Source organism: Fistularia commersonii, chromosome 2 (assembly GCF_037954325.1).
Source record: "Fistularia commersonii isolate RoL2024-O1a breed Wild chromosome 2, RoL_Fcom_v1.0, whole genome shotgun sequence".
Taxonomy (NCBI): Eukaryota; Metazoa; Chordata; class Actinopteri; order Syngnathiformes; family Fistulariidae; genus Fistularia; species Fistularia commersonii.
Window position 1 is genome coordinate 15,953,104 of NC_141285.1, and position 21,093 is coordinate 15,974,196.

At 38.1% G+C, this 21,093-nt stretch overlaps 1 protein-coding gene across 2 annotated transcripts; it reads left to right on the forward strand.

Moving 5' to 3' along the window:
* Nucleotides 1-1,139: 1,139 nt before the first annotated feature.
* LOC147236536 (PDZ domain-containing protein 7-like) lies at nucleotides 1,140-19,419 on the forward strand. 2 transcript variants are annotated; one of them, XM_086170349.1, is made up of 16 exons: nucleotides 1,140-2,264; nucleotides 2,694-2,831; nucleotides 2,926-3,100; nucleotides 3,376-3,552; nucleotides 4,080-4,227; nucleotides 6,002-6,062; nucleotides 7,913-8,446; nucleotides 10,943-11,095; nucleotides 11,561-11,676; nucleotides 12,195-12,286; nucleotides 13,022-13,113; nucleotides 13,486-13,554; nucleotides 14,178-14,408; nucleotides 14,496-14,816; nucleotides 15,332-15,432; nucleotides 18,184-19,419. In XM_086170349.1, exons 1-16 carry the CDS (start codon nucleotides 2,072-2,074, stop codon nucleotides 18,358-18,360), a joined length of 2,778 nt encoding a protein of 925 aa, XP_086026475.1. In that variant the 5' UTR covers nucleotides 1,140-2,071; the 3' UTR covers nucleotides 18,361-19,419. The 2 variants fall into 2 exon arrangements, with proteins under 2 accessions (XP_086026475.1, XP_086026467.1); XM_086170341.1 differs by having other exon boundaries at nucleotides 14,178-14,816.
* Nucleotides 19,420-21,093: the final 1,674 nt, after the last annotated feature.

A 21,093-nucleotide genomic window follows, 5' to 3' on the forward strand; every position in this document is an offset into this window, starting at 1 on the left:
GTTAACAACCCTCCCATCAAACTGCAGGTTCAAGCGCATCGAGACAAGAACCACCAGACACTTGAACATTTTTTCCCAAAACCCATCACACTCCTCAACGTAATCCCCTATACCCCACCATTCCCAAACCAAAGACACTTGCCATTGTATATATACCCAACTTAAATTGTATATGTATCCGAACCCCTACCTGTGTTTTTTGCTAAGTTGATGTCTCCTTTCTTATAAATTATAACTTATAATTGTTAACTTAAATTTCCTGATATAAGACCCTGTCCTACCATGTCAAATTCCTGTGTACGTTGTACATTTGCCAATTAAAGAGATTCTGATATTAGTTGTTTGGAAACTATGCCCTACAAATATAGTCTTAAACACCATCTCATCCACCTTTGTAGATACCAAGATTCCTGAAATATAAAATAAATAAGGATGCTTTTAACAACAAATGTTATATCTAATTAAAAATTTTATACATGTGTCAATCGTTATCAAATGGTCACAAAAATATTCGAGTGGCACCAAAAAAACAGGACAAATCAGATAAATGCTGGATGAAAACTTAAAATTAATCTAACATGAATGCTACACTTATTCCAAGGAAATAGTGTTTTCAGTTTGGCTGACATATTCGATTCCTCTTGTCTTTGTAACTGGACTTGATTTTCTTCACTTAGAGACATTTCGATACATTTGAGAGTCTTCTTAAATTAACTGAAGAAGAATTTGAAGACAAGAATGAAGTCAAGAATTTGAAGAAAAGAATTTATCATGACCTGGATGACAGGGAACCTCCAGATCTTCGATTTATTCTAAGTTCAGCCACTAGATGGCGCTGTTCGCCGTGGTGAGAACTGACACAGTTACAATTAGAGCAAAAAAACGCCTCACAGCTCAGGTATTACAACGTTGCAGTTGAACTATAATATGTATCAACTTTATGCATTAATAACACGTTTGTACCCAGAACATGCTAAAATACAGTGTGTCAGTGCTTCTTTAAATGGTGAACAATTACCGAGATGAATCATCTTCAGTCCAGCGGAAGTTATTGCGTGGCAGCTGCGGGGGCTTACAGTGTGTGAAAGGATTACACCCTTTAAGACAATAATAAGTCACCTGGAAAACAATAGGGATGGCTCTCACATCCTGGAGACGCGTCTCCGAGCTCATTTGGCACTAAAAAAAATATATATATATACAAATAGAAAAAAACAAAACACCGATGGAAGGTGTGCTGATCAAATTAATTAACTTAAATTTCAAGAATTGCTTTCAGATATTTTTTTTCTCCTTAGTTTTTTTTTTTAAATTTATCAGTGGGATTAAGCACCGCCTGGGAAACGGATATACCGTGAGGAACCAGTTTGTAACATGTGATGAGAAATTGCATTTAACTATCAGCTGATCGGTTGTTTATTTACGTGTTTGTCGCTGTCCGTGGTGCTGACTGATAGAAAAGCGTGAAGTTCAAGGCACTCAAGTAATACTGTTTTTATTCTCCCATATGAGTTATCCATGCTTACAGGTCATAACTTAACAACAGTAATGGCGTTCTATTATCTGGAACCCCTCAGACCACATCCCTCATCACAGTATATCTTTTCCACGACAGCTATCCATTTAATTAAACATGACCCAAGGGGAAGCACCTTGCACTGTTGTTGGCTCCACAGCTCCACAATGCAGGAGAAGTTAGACACTCAACCGTGGATCCACAAGATACCAGGAAAATTCAAGGATTCTACTGGCATCTGAAAAACAATCCCGGACTAATTTTTTTTCCTCAACCATGGATTTGTACTTTTCAGTATTCTATTTCAAATGAAATACATTCAGTCAACTTTATCAAGTGGATACCGCATTTTTGCGTGACACTTCTGATATAGCCTGAAACTACTTCCAAAAAAATACCAGGGATGTAAAATATAGTAAGTTTCCCTCCACAGTGGGATCAATCCCTTCATTTGATCGTTTACTTGTCTGTCAACTTAAAGACTGCGAATTTTTAATCCGGACGCCAGACTTCTCCCGTCTGGATGCCTAAAGAAAGAGCTGCCTGTTACGTAGCATGGCTCACTCTTTTCACTCCTCCGACTGGGGGGAGATGACAAATGGAGGGGGGAACCCCGTCTCCAGTAATGGAGGCCAGACTAGGGGGTCCCACGGCACCAGGTACTACACGGTGAAGAACCAGCACCACCAAAGGAGGAGGTCATCCTCACCCATGGGCAGGGTCATTCTTATCAACACTTCTGTTGAGGGTGAGTTTCGAGAATTGAGTCTCAAACACATATCGGGACGGCTTCCCCGATATCACCTTTTTAAAATTATTTCAACAATTAGAAAAATAAATTTACCAAACTGTAAGGTCACTTTTCATTTTACATAAACTTTTTTCTCCTTCTTAGGGAATCCCTGTGTAATGTGCAATATATTTAATGCCACTTTTAGTAATTTCTTGTTCATTTCTGGAAGATATTTTAATTTTTTTTTTTAGTGTTACCTTGTTTAATTGTCAAAAATAATATTATAATAATGATGATCTTTTTCTGGAATATGCATGTTGACCGTGACATTGTGCATCACAACGTTTGGTCCCTGATACATCGTTATGTCATATAAATGTATACATACCAATGGACTGCACCATCTTACTTTTCATTGTATTTTGGGATTTTGTGTGGTTGCAGGTGGGAACGATTGTGAAGATATTTACACATTTACGGTTGATAAAAGTCCAGATGGACGTATGGGTTTCAGTGTCCGTGGAGGCTCTGAACATGGACTGGGCATATTTGTCAGCAAAGTGGAGGGCGACAGCCCAGCAGGTCAGAATGAAGTGTGTGTGTTTCTCTCGTGGATTTGATTGTATGTTTCTCTGTGATGTTTAATGACTGTGTGTGTGTGTGTGTGTGTGTGTAGTGCAGGCCGGGCTCGCCATGGGAGATAAACTGGTGGAGGTGAACGGAGTCAGCCTCGAGAACATCACTATGAGCAGCGCAGTGAAGGTCCTGACAGGAAACAACAGGCTGAGGATGGTGGTGAGGCGTGTGGGGAAGATCCCTGGCATCTGTTATTCCAAAGAGAAGACAACATGGTGATTCCACACAGATAGATTGATAATATATTAAATAAAAATGAATACAATTAAAACACACACACACACACATACACACACACACACACACACTGAACCTCAAAAACAATACATCTGCCATTGCTTATCCTTCTTTTGGCAGATACAGTATCTTGGTTTCATTTCGACAACAGTGGACAGATAACAACTATGATAAACTGATTGTGACGGTGCGAAACGTGTGAGAATATTTTCAACCTCTGTCAATGTTCTTGTGTGTGTACATGCGAATGTAGGGTGGATCTAATTCACCGTCGGATGGTGGTGGAGGAGAGTCGGAACATGCCGATGGACGCCAGTTCACAGAGTGCTCTCTGCAGAATTGTACATCTCTTCATCACATCGGATGATTGCTGTCTAGGCTTCAACATTAGAGGAGGCAAAGAGTTTGGACTGGGGATTTATGTCTCTAAGTATGATTTAAAACACATCAGTTGCCTGAAATTGAGTATAGAATATCACATTACAGCAAATTAGACAGGCTGTTTCAAGGTACTGGAAGACAGACCTTAAGCCTCATTAAGCCTATGTTCATCCCCCCGTCCCCCGTCCCACCTCTACTGAAGCAAGTGAAAGGAGAGGCAGATGAGGATAATGTCATGGAACTCCAGTACCAAATCATAAAAAGTTTTTTTTTTTTTAATCCTTTGGGCAAATCACCCAGGCCACGTTTTCAAGATTATGTGTTGCTGTCTTTGCCAAAGCAAGAAAGGTTAAAAAATCACTGTTACGATGAACTCAATGAGATTAAATTTAACATAACCTACATAGCCAGGATGAAATGCGGTGATGTTATTTCTAATGATCAAAAGCTTTTCATATCAATTTGCCCAAAGATCTGTTCATTGATGGATCCACTAACAGTCTGAAGAAATTCTAATGAAAAACTCACACTTTTTGTGAATTGCTTTTTGAGTGAGTGGGTTTGTTTCACCTTCAGGTTGGACCCGGATGGTCTTGCAGAAAAGCATGGTATTAAAATGGGTGATCAGATCCTTGCAGCCAATGGAGTCAGCTTCGAAGATATCTCACATAGCGATGCTGTAGACGTCCTGAGGAGCCACACTCATATCATGTTGACTATCAGGGTGAGAAAACAATCTGAATGATTCCTGTGAAATGTCACTTTTAATGCCACATTAATTCATATTTTTGAAGAAAACACTGTGCATGATGAAAATGTCTGTAGTTTCTCTTTACTTTTCCTCTGCACTTTTCTCATTTAGTTCAGTATTTTTTTTCTATAAATGGCATTTGATTCAGTATTAAAAATGTATCTTATCATACTGGATTGTAGTGTAAATTTATGATTAACTATATTGCCAGTGGGAAGCCATTGGTGTTCCAGCTATTTGTTTGAACTGGCACACTAAAGAGCCCTATGTACAATGTGTAGCAAAAATCAAACGCAATGGCAGGTTAATTCAGAGGGGGTTCCTGAAAAGGTAATGTGAGGGCAAGTTAAAACATGTGCCTGTGCACGTAACTCCTATGCTGTAATTATAGAAAATTAATCAAAATCAGCAAAGGGTCTTATTGGAGGCCTGACAGCGGACGACATACAATTGTCAGGCGAAGGGAACTGGAAAGTAAATAAAAGTTAATGTTACTCCAAGTCCCTAGTTTATTAGAGTTGCTGCTTCCCAAGACTTTAGCAAAACACACTTTATATATGTGCTAAAGTCTTGTGATAATACAAGGAGTGCTGCGTTTACAGTTTGCAACTCCAAGTTGCCAAAGGTCCATGATGACTTGGAGGTGTTTCTCACATGACAATGATTACTCTTTGCTAATATATAAATAGATTAGGTAACTGGATGGTCTTAGTGTAATGACATAATAATAACTGTGAAAGTAAATTAAACAACACCACCTCCTCCCCTGAGCTTGCAGAGTGAAACAGAAAACTGTCTGACAGCCTTTAAATCTCCTTTTTTTTTCGCGTTCTCATTCATGTGAGCAAGACCGTGCCATTCAACCCGTGTTATTTTTAGACAAAGAGACATTGTGTCTGTTTGTGTATATGAATGAATAAGGGTGTTTCACACTTAGTGTTAAAGTGTGTGTATGTAAGCTCCTTTAGCTCTCTTGCTGCGCTCGTTTTACTTCTCTGATCTCAGGTTCCATGTGTGAAACACAGCCAGGGACAATGTTCATTATTCAAAGGTGGTCAGGGATCCGGTTATATTTTACATAGAGGCAAATTTTATGCATTCCCTCTTCCTTTTCTTGCAACATTTCTTGGATCATATTAACAGGACAGGACTGGGGTTTAAATCTTGTGTCACATTTTGGCATATGAGAGTTTTATAAACTGCATTTCACAGGAGCTAACTGTGTTTTCAGAACTGTTTTATAATGCAACACTCCCACCATGTCGCCTCACTTTGGTCAATGCCTGGCTAATAGGCTACATTTCATGTCACCTGGAACTGTCTGCTATTTCTGTTTCTCCGGTACAATGAAAAAGTAATTTAACATTAAGAAGCCCTTTATTTTGATACAAATATGCGTCATGATCTACTAAGACGACTCGTTGTAGTTTAATTTCTTGTGGCCTTGTATATGCCATATTGATGATTTACTCACCACATTTCGTCATAATTCGAAAAAGATTTAAAACTTTTTTAAATACAACGAAGAAACAGACGTTTTAGTAGACAGTAATCTTTGCCTCTCAGGAAAGTTGTCTCAACCAAATAAAAAAGTAAAAACTGAAGGTAACCCAGTACCATCAGGTGTTTAGACACACTGGCTTTTAAGGGGTTAAAATTGATTCTACACATCTACTTTCTCAGTGCTGTTGAAAAGTGTGATAATGTCTGTGCCTTGCGTTATTTATGTCGTTTTGCAAATTTACAGGAGGTTGGAAGATATCCCGCTTATAAGGAGATGGTGACAGAATACGGATGGCTCGACAAATGTATGTTCAATAATCCAAAAGAATGTTTATCACCAAATATTGAGGTAACAAGATAGCGATAACATTGATTTAGCAGTGACGTGCCTGAAATTGGCTAAATAAGGACAAGATAATTAAAATGTGATGCTACGATCAGAATATTTTATCTTTCATTGCCCTTTTGCACTTCTTACAAAAATTACATTTATCAAACATTTAACACACGTGGGTAGAAGATTCTAAACTTTGTTTTATTTCCGTTATGTATTCTCTTTTGTCTGTCTGGCCAGAGATTAATTCTGTGTTCACAAGGGTGTACACTTATCTAGAACACAGAACAACCTGACATTTGGGATCTGGAGTTGATTGTACAAGAATTTTGAAGATGCAGTTATATCTGCTTTTCATTAGAACAAAAACAGAACTCTGTGGTTCATGTTTAGTTTTTCAGAAGCTTAGAGGATTAAGAAGACATGAGGTCAGACAGATTTGATCTGAACAAAGCAGATGGGAACTTCTGGAAATTAAAGATCTTGGGCAAATCTTATTCATTATGTAGAGTTAGGCCCAGAAATATTCGGACAGTGACACAAGTTTTGTTATTTTAGCTGTTTATGAAAACATATTCCGGTTACAATTATATAATCAATATAGGCTTAAAGAGTAGACTCTCGGCTGTAATTTGAGAGTATTCACATCCAAATTGGAGCAAGGGTTTAGGAATTAAAGCTCTTTAAAACATAGCCGACTCTTTTTCACCCATGTGAAGAACACTCTCCAGGAAGTAGGTGTATCAGTATCTAAGTCTACCAGAAAGAGAAGACTTCATGAAAGTAAATACAACAGATTCACCACAAGATGCAAACCATTGTCAGCCTTAAAAATATAAAGGCCAAAATTGCCAAATAACACCTGTAGAAGTCAGTCCAGTTCTGGAGCAGCAGATGAGACTTAGATCAACCTGTACCAAAATGATGGGAAGAAAGTTTGGTGAAGAACTGGAAGACCTCATGATCCAAAGCACATCACATCTTCTGTAAAACATGGTGGAGGCAGTGTGATGGGATGGCCATGCCTGCCTTCCAATGGCACTGGGTCACTTGTGTTTATTGATGATGTGACAAAAGACAGAAGCAGCCGGATGAATTCTGAAGTGTATAGGGATATACTTTCTGCTCAGATTTAGCCATATGCAGTAAAGTTGATTTGACGGAGCTTCGCAGTACAGATGGTTCAATGATCCGAAACATACGGCAAAAGCAACACTGGAGTTTTTTAAAGCAAAGAAGTGGAATGTTCTGCAATGGCTGAGTCAGTCACCAGATCTCAACCCAATCGAGCATGCATTTCACTTGCTCAAGACAAAACTTAAGGCAGAAAGACCCATTAACACACAAGCAACTGAAGACCGCTGCAGTAAAGGCCTGGCAGTGCATTACAAAGAAGGAAAAATCCAGTGTTTGGTGATGTTCATGGGTTCCAGACCTCAGGCACTCATTGCCTGCAAAGGATTCTCAACAAAATATTGAAAAGTAACATTTCACTTTGGGTTATGTTCATTTGTCCATTACTTTTCAGGCCCTGAAATGAGAAACGTTAGTACAAAAATAGCTACAATTCCTGCATGTTTTATCATATGATTCAACCCTTTGAATTAAACCTGCACTTCAATTACGTTGTAGTTGTTTCATTTCAAATCCAATGTGGTGGCATGCAGAGCCCAAATCATGAAGATTGTATCACTGTCCAAATATTTCATGTTAAAATATGAAAAAAATGCTTTTGTATGATTATTAAAAATAACAATAATGCACAGAACCCCCACGGAGTTCCCTTCTCCTTGACAATATTGGACTTTTTTTTTTCAACAGTGGCTGATTGGGGACCTGCAGCATCCTTCCATGGTTCAGACTGTAACTCCTCAGCATCATCATTGTCCTCCGGCACCCCCCTCAGCTCACTAAGTGGTCTCTCTGGGGTCCTATTGCCTCCTGTCTTCAGCACTGGGATGGTAGACAACACCATCTCCACAGAAGACCACCCCAGATGTCAAAGCAGGATAGACCGAACTGCTGAAACTGGCATACAGACTGATCCTCACCCTCCAAACTTCCTGAAACCCCCCTCACCTAACATCTCCTACCCTGACCATGTGAGGGTGCTACCTTCAGGGACCAGCCGGACTGTAGGCGCTACATTGTTGCTGAAGGACACGGTCATACGTGGGCAAGGGGAGAGGCCACGGGAGATCGGAGGCAGCGTGGAAGGAGGGAGGGGACGGACCAGCATGTTGTCATTAGGAAGCCAGGAAACAGGGATACGTTCACCTAAAACAGCAGCGCTGATGGCCCTGAGCAAGCCGAGGAAGGCAATAAGACGCTCCCAGAGCCACATTACTGCTTCAGGTGAGACCTGTAGACTCAGAAGGCTTGTGAGGGGGATGTCAAGGTGGATATAGCACTGCTCTACAACAAGAGCATTTTTTAATATGGAGTTGCACTTGAAAATTGGCTGTGCTGATGGATTTTCAATGCAGATATCATAAACAAATTATTATTTGCAATGCAAATCTCTGGCAATCAAATTCTCAAAGTTTTCACAGAGTCTTTCACAAATGTTATATTGTGATATAAATATTGCAATACTTCAAGGAAGATTAGTCTGGAAATGTGTTAATGGTGTGACTTACTAACACCTATGTTGAGTGTATATAAATTCCACTAAGTAGCTACGTATTTGTTGTTGTCACAGCAGTTACCGCTTTAAAATTATTTTCAGCCTCATCAAATAAAGAAAAAAATTTCAGATATTTAATTTTTAAATAATACACCCTATCATCAGTACCACTGTATTTTTACACATGTATGATGGCGCATTTCCTTTTCCATTGAAAGTTCTAGAAAGTATCCTTAAGTTTATTATTACAAACAGACAGAAAAATCACAATTTTAGCAAGTCAAATAAAGTAAAATAAAGATCATATGTGTTCGGTCCAATATTTGTTGTTGATTTTTAGCCAGCCTGCTGGATTTGGGTGAGCAGTTCCATAGATTAAGATAATATAAGGCTGATAAAAAGTAAGATGATAAATATCCATAAAATAACCATTTTGTTTGTACTGTTATTATCATTTCCAACTTTGTGGCCCACTGACAATTATGGTTGTAATATCAACATTTTGCACTTTTAACCTCACTTTTGGTGACTATTTCTGCATGTATATGTAATAATTAGATGACCATTAGATGTTCCAGCAGTGCTTCTGCAGATTTCACTTATCCCTTCACATTCCCTCAGTCAAAGTAATAGATAAGGCCATCCACACACCATATAACCAACTGAGGCCCCAAAATCAAATTTTTCCAAAGTAAACATAGATGTATTAATTACTGCATATTATTCACACTTGTTTTGCCTCATGACAAATATATAAACGTTAGCGTATGGTGTGATATACATCCAAGCCTCAGCAGAGCACTTGAGTTATTATCTGTGTCCCTTTCAATTCATCCAAGCCCTTCATACTTCCAGCACCTGGTGAGCGGCCCAGGGTGAAGCTGAAGGATGATTGGACATTTGTTATGTAAACTGCATCACTGTTGTGCTCTCGATAGATGGGGTTGTGTTCAGGTTTGTGTGGCTGCAATTTGTCAGTATTATTGTGTTACTTTCCACAAAGGCAGATTTATTGCAGTGAACAGAGGAGCCAACTGGAAAAGAAATGAACAGCCTGTGCACATATTGGAGAGTGTGTATCACCTTGTTTTATAGGCGGTAACAGCTTTGCAAGAAGGACTGCAGATCCTCATGAATTATATGCGTGGAATCATACATAGATATGCACAATTTAACATCTGCTGTGCTCCATCTTAGCCAAACGGGCTATTTTTAATTTGACATGTGACACCATGCTGATTAATAATTCGATTTTGTGAGCTTAGTTTACAAGTGTGAATCAGAAAACATCCAAGATGGTATATAAAAAGACAAAACTGAAGTAAAACACAAAAAATAAAATGAAAACAAATGTTCTCCTGAAGCTCATTAAGTTTACTGTCCAGTTCAGCTTACAAATAAGTCACATGCACTGACAATTTGAGGATGCTTTTTGACTGCTGGCAGGTAGTTTTAGCTCCTAACCTTTCAGCCATGCCATAGTAATACGTGCAGTATGTGATTAATTTGTTGATATAAGTAAAAATCTTTTGAAAAAATGTGATCAGGGACAATTTTGCAAGGAAGTTGAAGTTCGAGAGGCCCATTGTCATCTAAATCTCTATCACAGCTCACATTCTTTCGGAGATTATTCGGATAAGTGCGCTGAGATATGAAAAGGTCACACAAGTTACTGCACTTGTAACCCAGGCCACACACAGCGGGTTATAGATTACCACCGGTTTTTGTCTCCCATGCAAACACTCAGCAATATATGAACCCCATCAAGAGTAGAGTTTGCCACACTCTTCTTTTATGGCTAAATTAAAGAAGAAGAAAAAAGGAACAATGCCAAATCTCAAAAAAGGGATATTTTTTGGTGCATATATTAATTACCCCAGAACTAAATTTAGTTTGGTTAACACAAAGTTTCTCAAAAGGTTTCATGGTAAAAGATCCTTCAATTGAAATGCACCACACTATACCTCTGATAAGGAATCTGATTGCAAAAAAACAACCACACATTGTATTCAGATGCTGAAACTGAATCAGTTCATACTGAATTGAAGTAAGAGAAACTGTACTTGATTTGAGTAGCTTGGAGATATTTATTCTCTCAACTTTTTTGTGTTCAGTGAGAATCAAGCATCAAGAAAAGTTGCCTTCTGTATAACTTTCAAGGAGGGGGGGGCAGTAACCCTGGAATAATTACAGAAATACTGCTTTTTTTTTTGTTTACTCGTTAGAGGACAGACAGAAAAAGAAGCTACAGAAGGAAAAGAGTTCATCAGAGGGTAAAACCAGCCTGCAACGCTCCAAAACATTTGTCAACCTGCTATTTAAGAAAGACCATAAGGAGAGGAGCCGATCCAGGTCACCTTCCCAGCATCCTAACAAGGGTGAGCTCACACGCAGAGATATTTGTGTGTTCTGCTGATATCAAACAATTTGGGCTATAGCATAAAAATAACAATTAGTCTGTTCTGTATGATTCACCTGAGACATAGACTGTGCCTTTGAAATCAACAGCCAGGCAAAATTAACACCAAGACATTGACATTTGCAAGTACATCATTGTAAGCTGTAAACTTGTCTTGCATCCATTCAAATGCTGTAATTCATTGTTTTTTACTCTTGAATTTCCTGACTATTAGTTCCAAAGGAATACCAGTTTGTCAGTCAAAAGGAATGATTAGGAGGATATAAGTAAAAAAGGCAATGCAAAAAAATATCTCACATTAAAATAGGGCTTTAGGAGTTTTTTGTTGTTCTTTTTTCTGTTTTTTACACAGTTTGACCTGAATTCTTTAGATAAAGACAGGGCTCCTTCCACCTTTTGAACTTCCCCACAAATTCCTGTGTAGGATTGAAAGACAGCTGTCTGTCGCTGCGACTCGAGACCCTGCAGCATGTAGAGGACATGTCAAAGAGGCTGCTTAGCCAGGATGAGGTGACTGCTGTAATGAGACACTGTCAGCGGGTGAGTTCTTGATCTGAAGTTTTAATCTCCGTTGCCCCTCCGGTGCTTCACCCTGTTTTTCTTAACCCATTGAATGAAACTAAGCTGCTCGAAAGCCAATGGATATATCACTCCCTTTTCCGCAGATATATCTGCCAGTAGTTAGGACAAAAGCGAGAACCGCTCCTTCATTAACCAATTTCTAAGACTGAATACCAGCAACCATTTGTTCCTTTTGACAATCTGACACTCAGTAGACATTATCAGTGGATCAACTTATCAGCTGTCATTTTTGACATTGCTGGATATATCATTACTTTAGATCGCTGAATTACTTTCCTGAAAATATAGTAATAAACACCAAAGGGATGAAAGATCTCATGGAATCCAAGAATTTAACATTCTTGAAATTGCCATCCGACAATTGGCATCAGGAAGCGAAGCATTTATAATTCAGAAAATCAAATGTTTATAATGTCACACATAGATGCATTATGTATCCTGCTATAGTTTGTTTACCAATCTTATCTGCTACTCAGTTTTTGTCAGAAAATGTAGTTGAGGATTTAGTCCACCCTCTTTTGGCAATCTTGGACCGACCTGAAAAACTTCTACTTCTCAGAGAAATAAGGTGAGATCATGCTTCATGTTAAGCTATAGACCCAGGTGTGTATATATATATATATATATATATATACACACACACACACACATATACATATACATATACATATACATATACATATACATATATATATATACACACACACACGCACACACATATATATATATACACTGCTCAAAAAAATAAAGGGTACACTCAAAAAACACATCCTAGATCTAAATGAATGAACTATTCTTATGAAATACTTTGCTCTTTACACAGTTGAATGTGCTGACAACAAAATCACACAAAAATGATCAGTGGAAATCAATTGTATCAACCCATGGAGGTCTGGATTAGGAATCACACTCAAAATTAAAGTGTAAAAACAAACTCCAGGCTGATCCAACTTTGATGTAATGTCCTTAAAACAAGTCAAAATGAATCTGTGTTGCTTCCTGAGTGGACACTATGATTTCACGGAAGTGTGATTGACTTGGAGTTACATTGTGTTGTTCAAGTGTTCCCTTTATTTATATTAACTGTTATATATTAACAGTATATATATTTAATAATATAATATAATATATTATGAGATTATATATATATGTATATATATATATATATAATATTATATTATAATATAATTTAATAATATATATATATATATATATATATATCCATATATATATATATATATATTTATATACAAGATGAGATACTTTAATGATCCCATGCCTGGGAAATCGTTTTCCTCAACAGAATGCTGATTCCTGCAAAAGCACTGGGTCACTTCGACAGTATGGTCATGCCCTTTGAACTGGAGGCCTACGATGTCCTAAAGAGTTGCTCAGGTAAGCAGAGGAATTTACTTTAAAACACTGATGATGATTTTAGGGGTTGCGATGATTGATTTTAAATGATCTTAGATCTTAAATCTTAAATCTTAGATCACATATAGAAGAGAAAAAAAACTTCATATTAATATTATTTAATGAAAGTTCAGCATTTAATCGGTTGACCAACTTATTCAATTTGAAAATAATGGAGAAGTGCCCTTATACTTTGCAGTTCACTACATTGCAGTGAACGCTATGTTTCAGGGCTTTGTCGTTAATCATAGAAAAGCATCTTGCATCAAAAGAAGTTTGTTGTGATTATAAGGCCAGCTTGCTGAAATCCTTCATGTTCAAGGATATATTCTGAAGTGATTTTCTTTCTTTCAGTGCGTTCTCCAGCTTTACTTTCTCCTCGCAGTGGAACGCCAAGACGCCATCTCATCACTCCAATACCAGGTACAAAGACTGTCTCTCCACCCCTACCTACCCAGCAGGCGGACAGATTGTTTTTCAAGCAAACATTACCCACCCCATATGGGTATATACTTTACGCACAAAATATTTCTCATATTTCCTGGGCCCTCATTGAATGCAGAACTTGTATGACTTTTCTGATTTACAGATGCAACTCATTCGATTTTTATGATATGTGTCTGATTTTGAGTCTCAAGGAAGACCAACTTTACCTATTTCCTGTGACAGCCAGTTACCAGGTTTATATTTCATATATTTATTTTCACTATACATTGAGTAGGTGACACATTATCTCTGCTGTTAATAAATGCAGAACTTGATGAATGGCAAATCTCTCATTTGTTTGAGGGGCCTGCACAGCTCATTGATCTCAATACTGCTCGGGAAAACCGTCTTGGTCTAATTTTTTGTTAACCTGTCATGTCCAACTGCCCTAAAGCAAGTGCTTAATGAAAATGAGAGGCGCTTGTCAAAATTACACTCTTTGGGGCATTAATTAAGTTTGATAATTATGGTAATGTGAAAATACCAACTTAAAATTGCTTCGGCTAAATTCACAAAGATGTTTTTCTAACTAGGATGTATGCGTGTTCATGTGTCTGCAGACTACAGGGGTGGATTTCTCCTCCGGCCAGTCCAAGATACAACGAGGGAACATTATCTGTTGGACAAGTTGGAGAGGCTGGATCTTTCTGACCAACATTTGGGACATCTGTCTCCATCCAACACATTCAGGCCTTTGCTGGATGTTCCCATAGACGGCTTTACCTCCTCCGCTACTTGCTCCCGCAGCTCCTCACCAGACCCCAGCCTCATCGTCTCGGAAGCCCTTCAAAGTAACCAGAGTGGGCGCCAACTCCATTGCTCCCAAAGCAAGGGGAAGAATGGAACTTCACGGTATAATGAGATCTCCTCGCTGGCAGTGTCTGACCGAGGAGAAGTGGCGCCAGAAAGAGGAAGGTCGCCTGTGAGGAGTAAATGTGGGAGAGCAAGGAAGGAGGCGAGTCCTGACAGCACCAATGGCAGAAGGGAGGGTTACACTGAAGTGAGCGTGCAGGTTCCTATGTGGCATGGATCTAGAAATCCTCTGGCCGGTGTTTTCGATCCCCCAACAGAGAACAACGTGTGGAAAGGTCACAAAATAAATGCACCTTTGAAAAATCATGATTTTAAAGAACCTGTAACTCTGCTGGAGGAGAATGACATAAATACTGTAACCATCTCTAAAGCCAAACAGTCACTTGGTGAGTAAAATTCCATTTTCTTTACCATCTGTGACTAGAAGACCACTTTCAAAGCAGTGGTCCAGACCAGAAAATAGCTGCAGGGAGATAAGATAGTTGTCAGATATAAAACATTTTGATATCACAGAAAATACCCAGTTTTACCACAACTGGTACACTCTTTCTGTTTTTATCATTATTATTAATATTAGATTTTTTTGACCTATTTTACCCCAGCTTCCAGGATATGTAATGCATTTGAAACAGGCCATCAGTTGAAAATAGATGAAGCCAGTTATATCTTATATTTATATGCATCAAACACATTTCTCTGCATCAGCCACGAGGCTCTGCCACTTTCATATTTTAGAGAGTATGAAAAGTTCAAGAAACCCTGAGAATTTCAAAGCAAAATCAAAATGTTTCTGGAGATACTATTCTTGAATAGCTGAAAATGAACCACAACTTGAACCATGGTAAATTAAGTGAGAGAACAGGACTTCTTAATCTTATCTACTTTTCCTGTGTGTTTACAGGTATAAGTATCTCAGGAGGTATAGAATCACGAGTCCAGCCTGTGATAAAGATTGAAAAAATCTTCCCCGGCGGAGCCGCGTCAACAAATGTGACTCTGAAGGTGAGCGGTGTGTATTTACAATAAAAGCCAAATGTCTAAAAATGGAAATCCTAAAGTGGCAATCATTTTAAACAAACGTCATTTGGAAAGAAGTTAGTCATCCATCCTGGATGAAAGTGCACTGAGTGGATGCCAGACATCTGCGCTCTGTGATTACTGGTTGTTACCCCAAGTCGTGTATCTTAAGAGGAGGGTGAAGGTGTGCAATGAGGAGCTTAGAGAACATATGTGGAGAGCCGTCTCAAATAGCTCATCTCTTCCATTATTAAAAAGGTCAGAGGTCATGGTCTGCAAATGTACTGTTCAAACATTTCCTGTGCATTAAAGTAAGAGTGTGATTCTGGCCTGCTTTACTTATATGATATGTTCAGTCCTCCAGTGTAGTAAATTCATTAACATTCCGGAATTCTGGAATTAAATATACACTAGGTAAGCCTTATTTGAATACATACTTCAAAGTAAATATATGTGTTTGTGTTGGACAGTTTGCGTGTTTTCTATAAGTTATGTAACAACAGCAGCTTGTCCGGGGCAAAGGAGAGTTCTTGGAGGTTGGGGGATTCTTTATGGGTTTCACTTTTACATTCAAAGAAATTTTCACCAGTAGTGTCTTTTTCGTGAACCCCTGAAAAGTAAGATAAACGAGAGAGAACACATCATTTAGAAGCAATATGAGCAGTGCTGGGGAAATATTAGAAATAATGGTGAGTGTTAAAAAATAACAGAGGAGAAGAGAAATGGAAAACAGATACAGCTCATAAAGCAAGAGACCCATCGGAGAGGCTCGGGCAGAGATATGTGGCTACTTGTCGCATAGCTTTGTTATCTGTTGTCTCTGGCCCACACCTTTCAAACATGGAGTGTCAGCGGGTCCCTATCAGCCGCTTGGCTAAGCACTATCATCCCCTTTAGTCCCCAGAAGGAAGCAAGACCAGAGCAGCTCAGTGTTAACATGCATCTGGTTTCCTTAGACTCACATGATAAACGCACCGTCGGGGCACAATATGTGTATCTGGGTGAACAAGGACAACACACACTTCCTGCCACCTGCTTTTACCAGGATCTTTTTATCAGGAACTTATGACAGCATTCAACTAGTTGAGTAACAAGGCACTGCAAATGGATTACATGTGACAGATAAGTAGGTCAAGCATTTCTGTTTAGACATTTGTGATAGAGTGCTTACTGTGATGTTATCTTCTATAGCTCTATAGCCACACACACACACACACACATATATATATATGTATATATATATATATATATATATATATATATATATGTATGCGTATATGAGAGACAGAGAGGGGGTGGGGAGAATGAGAGACTTTATTTAGGCCATTTCTTGAAGATTTTTAGGTCATTTCTGGGCAATTTACTAGTGGTATTTAAATCAGGTCAATTATCAAGAAAAAAGCAAATAGCAAAATTGAAAAATTATAAAATTCAAGAGATGCTAGAAAATAGAATAGAAAGGCTGACAGTGAAGTACTCTTATTTAGATATCTTGTGTGATCAAAAAAAAATTGCAATAGTGTTTTCAAAGATTACATAATTATTACCTGATCAATTGACAGCTTTTTCAGCTTCTTCAGTGAAATGTCTTCTCATGAATGACATTAGCATGACTTTTTTTTTTTTAAGACAGGTACATGATTAATCCCATATGGTGATCTTTCAATTTTGCATTTGACATGAAATAGCTGTATCTATTGCACATCCCTGGTAAAAGAAAGCTTTTTGACTGCATTTATAATGGCCAATAAACTACACTATGAACAGTTCAGTCTTCCATTTCTGCTGGCTGCCATACTGTAACATGCCACATTATGTTTGGAACATGATGTCCATTGGCTAGAAACAGAAAAAAAACTCACAAATGCACTCTATAAATGGCTATAAAAAGAATGGGTGCAGATCGGGTCAGGATCTATTCAATTCAAATGAATTACTTTTCAAATATGAAAAAGCACTTTTTAATCTCCTCTTTGGTTAAATGGATCCAAATCTTTTTTGTCACGAAAGGCTATGGGGAAAACAAACTCCCTCGATGAGAGAAGCCATTAGGCGCAGATATTACCTCAGACTACCCGATATACAGTGTGCGTCCCTCCTTCCTTAACAGGGAAGGGCTATCGTGAAAAAGTGAAGAGGGAAAAACAGGCTTTTTTTGTATAATGAATGAGAAGGAAAAGGAAAAGGGAAAAAGACATAATTCCTTGGGCTACAACAATGGCCCCATGGCCTTGCATGTCTGTGTTCTGCGATATTAACCTCACTGATGTTGAGCACGTCAAGCAGGTGCATCCTCACAAAAATGCTCATGACATCAGAGGAAGCACGTCTACAGATTTTCAAAGACTTTCCATGGTCTGCTGCATCCTGCAGGAAAAGCATATGTGTGTGTGTGTGTGTGTGTGTGTGTGTGTGTGTATGTGTGTGTATAAATGGTTGCTTCGATGTATGCTCCTTATAAAAAATACTTCGCTGAATAGAGACTTTATTTGTGCAATAATGACTTTCTCATGTTTTAACATATTTAGGTAATGGAATATTAGTCAGTCAGTCTTTTATTAAGGAAAATAATCACTGCAAGTTAATGGAAGGTAGAAAAGTGGCAAGGAGACTGAATGATCCAAATTTTCAGAAAGTATATGATCAAGTGAAGGAAAGCAGATAATAAATATGACTACAATCTGGATTCACATGTAGACTTTTGCATGTTCTATCAACCCTTTTTTGGACCTGCAGGAAGGTTGTGAGCTGCTTTCTGTGGATGGTGAGAATCTGCAAGGGGTGCCTCATCAGCATGCTGTGGATGTAATTCGCAATGCATTCGGCAACAAGGCCAAAGAGCCAATGGTGTTTGTGGTGAGGGACCTGAAGGTCCCAATTTCCAAATGCAGCCCAAGAAGACCTACTGACTAACCTCTGTCAGCATAATTACCAGGCTGCAACCCTGAAGGGCATCAAACATGAACCTCTTGAAGTGAATATGTTATAAGCACTGACTGGAAAAAAATAAACTTTTTAGGAGCAACAGCATAGATCAGACCGTTGAGTCACAATCTGGAATCTGGACAATGTTATCAGTCGTGATAAAAACACTATTCATCATTTTTGTTTGTTGAGATATGTTGTTATTCTTTTACAACATACTCATCTCAAAAGAACATTAACAAGAAGGGAAACACTATTGCTGAACTCCTGCTGTGTTGATATTGTGCTACTCCTGACCTTCTCGTAACCTTTGAGCGCGGTCTGATTGTAGATCCACTGGTCTGCACTTTTTAGTTTGTGCATCTCCGTCCACCAGACCTGCCAGAAGAAGATTATCCCAGGCTGCTTTATGAGATTTATAGATTTATACCAGATTAAACCTCACTATTATGTCAAAACTGATAGTTTGGGTTTAGTGGATGTCTGGGGAGATTATTAAAAATTGCTGCTCAGTATTTTCTGCTGGCTTTTTTTTTTTTCTCTCTGAGAGAAGTGCTTTTGCTCTATAGCAATCTGCCACTTTAGAGGCTTACTTACAGTGTGCTACTGTACTGTACTGTGAGTTTATGCAGGAAGAGCTGGTAAAACATGCCAGAGTAATGCATGACACGGAGGCCAATAGCATGTGCAAAAATCAAATTAGGGTGAAAGAGAAAAATGCAGCAAGGGAATAGAGTGGATGGTGCCTTATTTCCACAAATGGTTGCTGGAAAAAACACAGCTCAACTGTAATTTGATTTTCAAAAGCTGTAACAAAATACATGCTATCAAATAAAAAAATTAAATTGAACATGTTGGTGCCTTTGAGTTATCACTTCATTTTGAGTTTGCAGTTAAAGAAAAAACTATTACATTAACAGTCAATTCAAGGTTTGGCAAGTTGTTCTTTAATTAAAAATTATAATTTGTACAAGAAGTGTACACATAAAAATATAAACGAACAACTACATATCTTACGAATTAAAGAAGACCAAATGTAAAAAAAAAACACAATATTGGGGGAAATGCCACAAAAAGCAAATGTGTTACGCTGCTTTGGTCTAGTCACAGTGGCTACATTTTAAATAGATATGTTGTCCAAATAAAAGACAATGTCACTCTGTTATACTTTTAGGTGTTTTACATATTTACACAGAATACAGTTAAGCCACATGGAAGAGACATGAAATAAAAAGATCAACTAAAAACTGCGACGAACACAGTGCTATTCAGCGAGGGATATAGTTGGTTTGCAACAGCTGTGCTTCTAGTTTATTTGTACCTTTGATGCATATGTGGTAAGTGTAACAGTCTAGTTAATTACATAACTATTGGTGGTCAAACCAAACTTGTTCCAGTCCAGATGACTTTAGATGACCTTAAAAGATGCGTAATATGGTACAGTCCTGTGAAACCACAGTAAATGTGGTAATTCCATGCAAAATATAGACCGATCATATACACTGATCATTTCTCTAAAAAGGTTTAGTTGAATTTCCACATATAGGAAACATAACTCTCTCTATCGCTGTATCAGCTCTGGCCTCAACTTGATGTCACTCCAAAGTGACCCATCTCATGCATTTTCTAATCTAACAATGCACACGAAACCAAACAATTACAACGGGATTTGATGGGGTATGACACTGAAGAGCAAATAAACAATCAATCAAAATGGAGAGATATAGGTAACAAAATGTCCTAACTCTTTATCTGTGTCAAATTTTGGTTTTAACAGTATAAAGTTGTCTCACGCAAGTTTTTTAATGTAAACAGATTTTCATGCATTGTTTTTAGCGTCACTCTATCTATGCTGCCAGCTCCATTTGTAATTGACCCATCATTTGAAACATTGAGAATATACACATATCTATATATCGACATATAGATATATACTGTATACACATACATACTGTAAATAGAAGTCTTTTCACTTTGTGTATTAAACCCACACTGATACCAGTACTACAACAAAATATCTTCAGGTGCTATATATAAAAAAATATACAACTTCCATTATATAGATTTCCATTTAACCATTACTTCATGATATATATACTCTGTAAAATTAAAAGATCTTAGCCCACTTGCATTCATAGAGACCACTCATGCAAAGCCTTATCCATAACACAGAGAGAAACACTGCCTCAGACGTTAACATTCTCTCGACTGGTTTATATTTAGGGTTTTAACACCTGACCTGCCTTGAAGGTTTTCTGCAGTGAAACTACAGAATCTGCAGTGCATCATTTCTCTCTTCTGAAATGTAAAATAACAAAGACATGCAGGCATGCCTGACTCACTACCAGCGTAGCAGTCAGTGAGGCTTATGGTCTTGCGGAGACTAGGAAGACTTCTGAGTGTTGTTTGGCTTTCGGCTACTAACACCTTCGAAAAAAAATAAAAAAAGACTATCGGGAATGAGGAGAATAAATGGAAACTCTGAACAAGGATGCCTACTGTTAAAATACCAGCAAAAATATCTTAGTGACATCACAGCTAAACTGAGAAAATATGCTCCATTTATAGTTTCCTGATACAGACCGCAGAGGTGCTTTCACTGTTATAAAAAAAGAGTTAAGTAAGAAGCAGAAATAGAGATGGCTAGAGAATCAACGTTATCCTCCTGAGGATAACTTCCATATAACATCATGTCTCCAGATTCTGTTTAATTGTAACGTA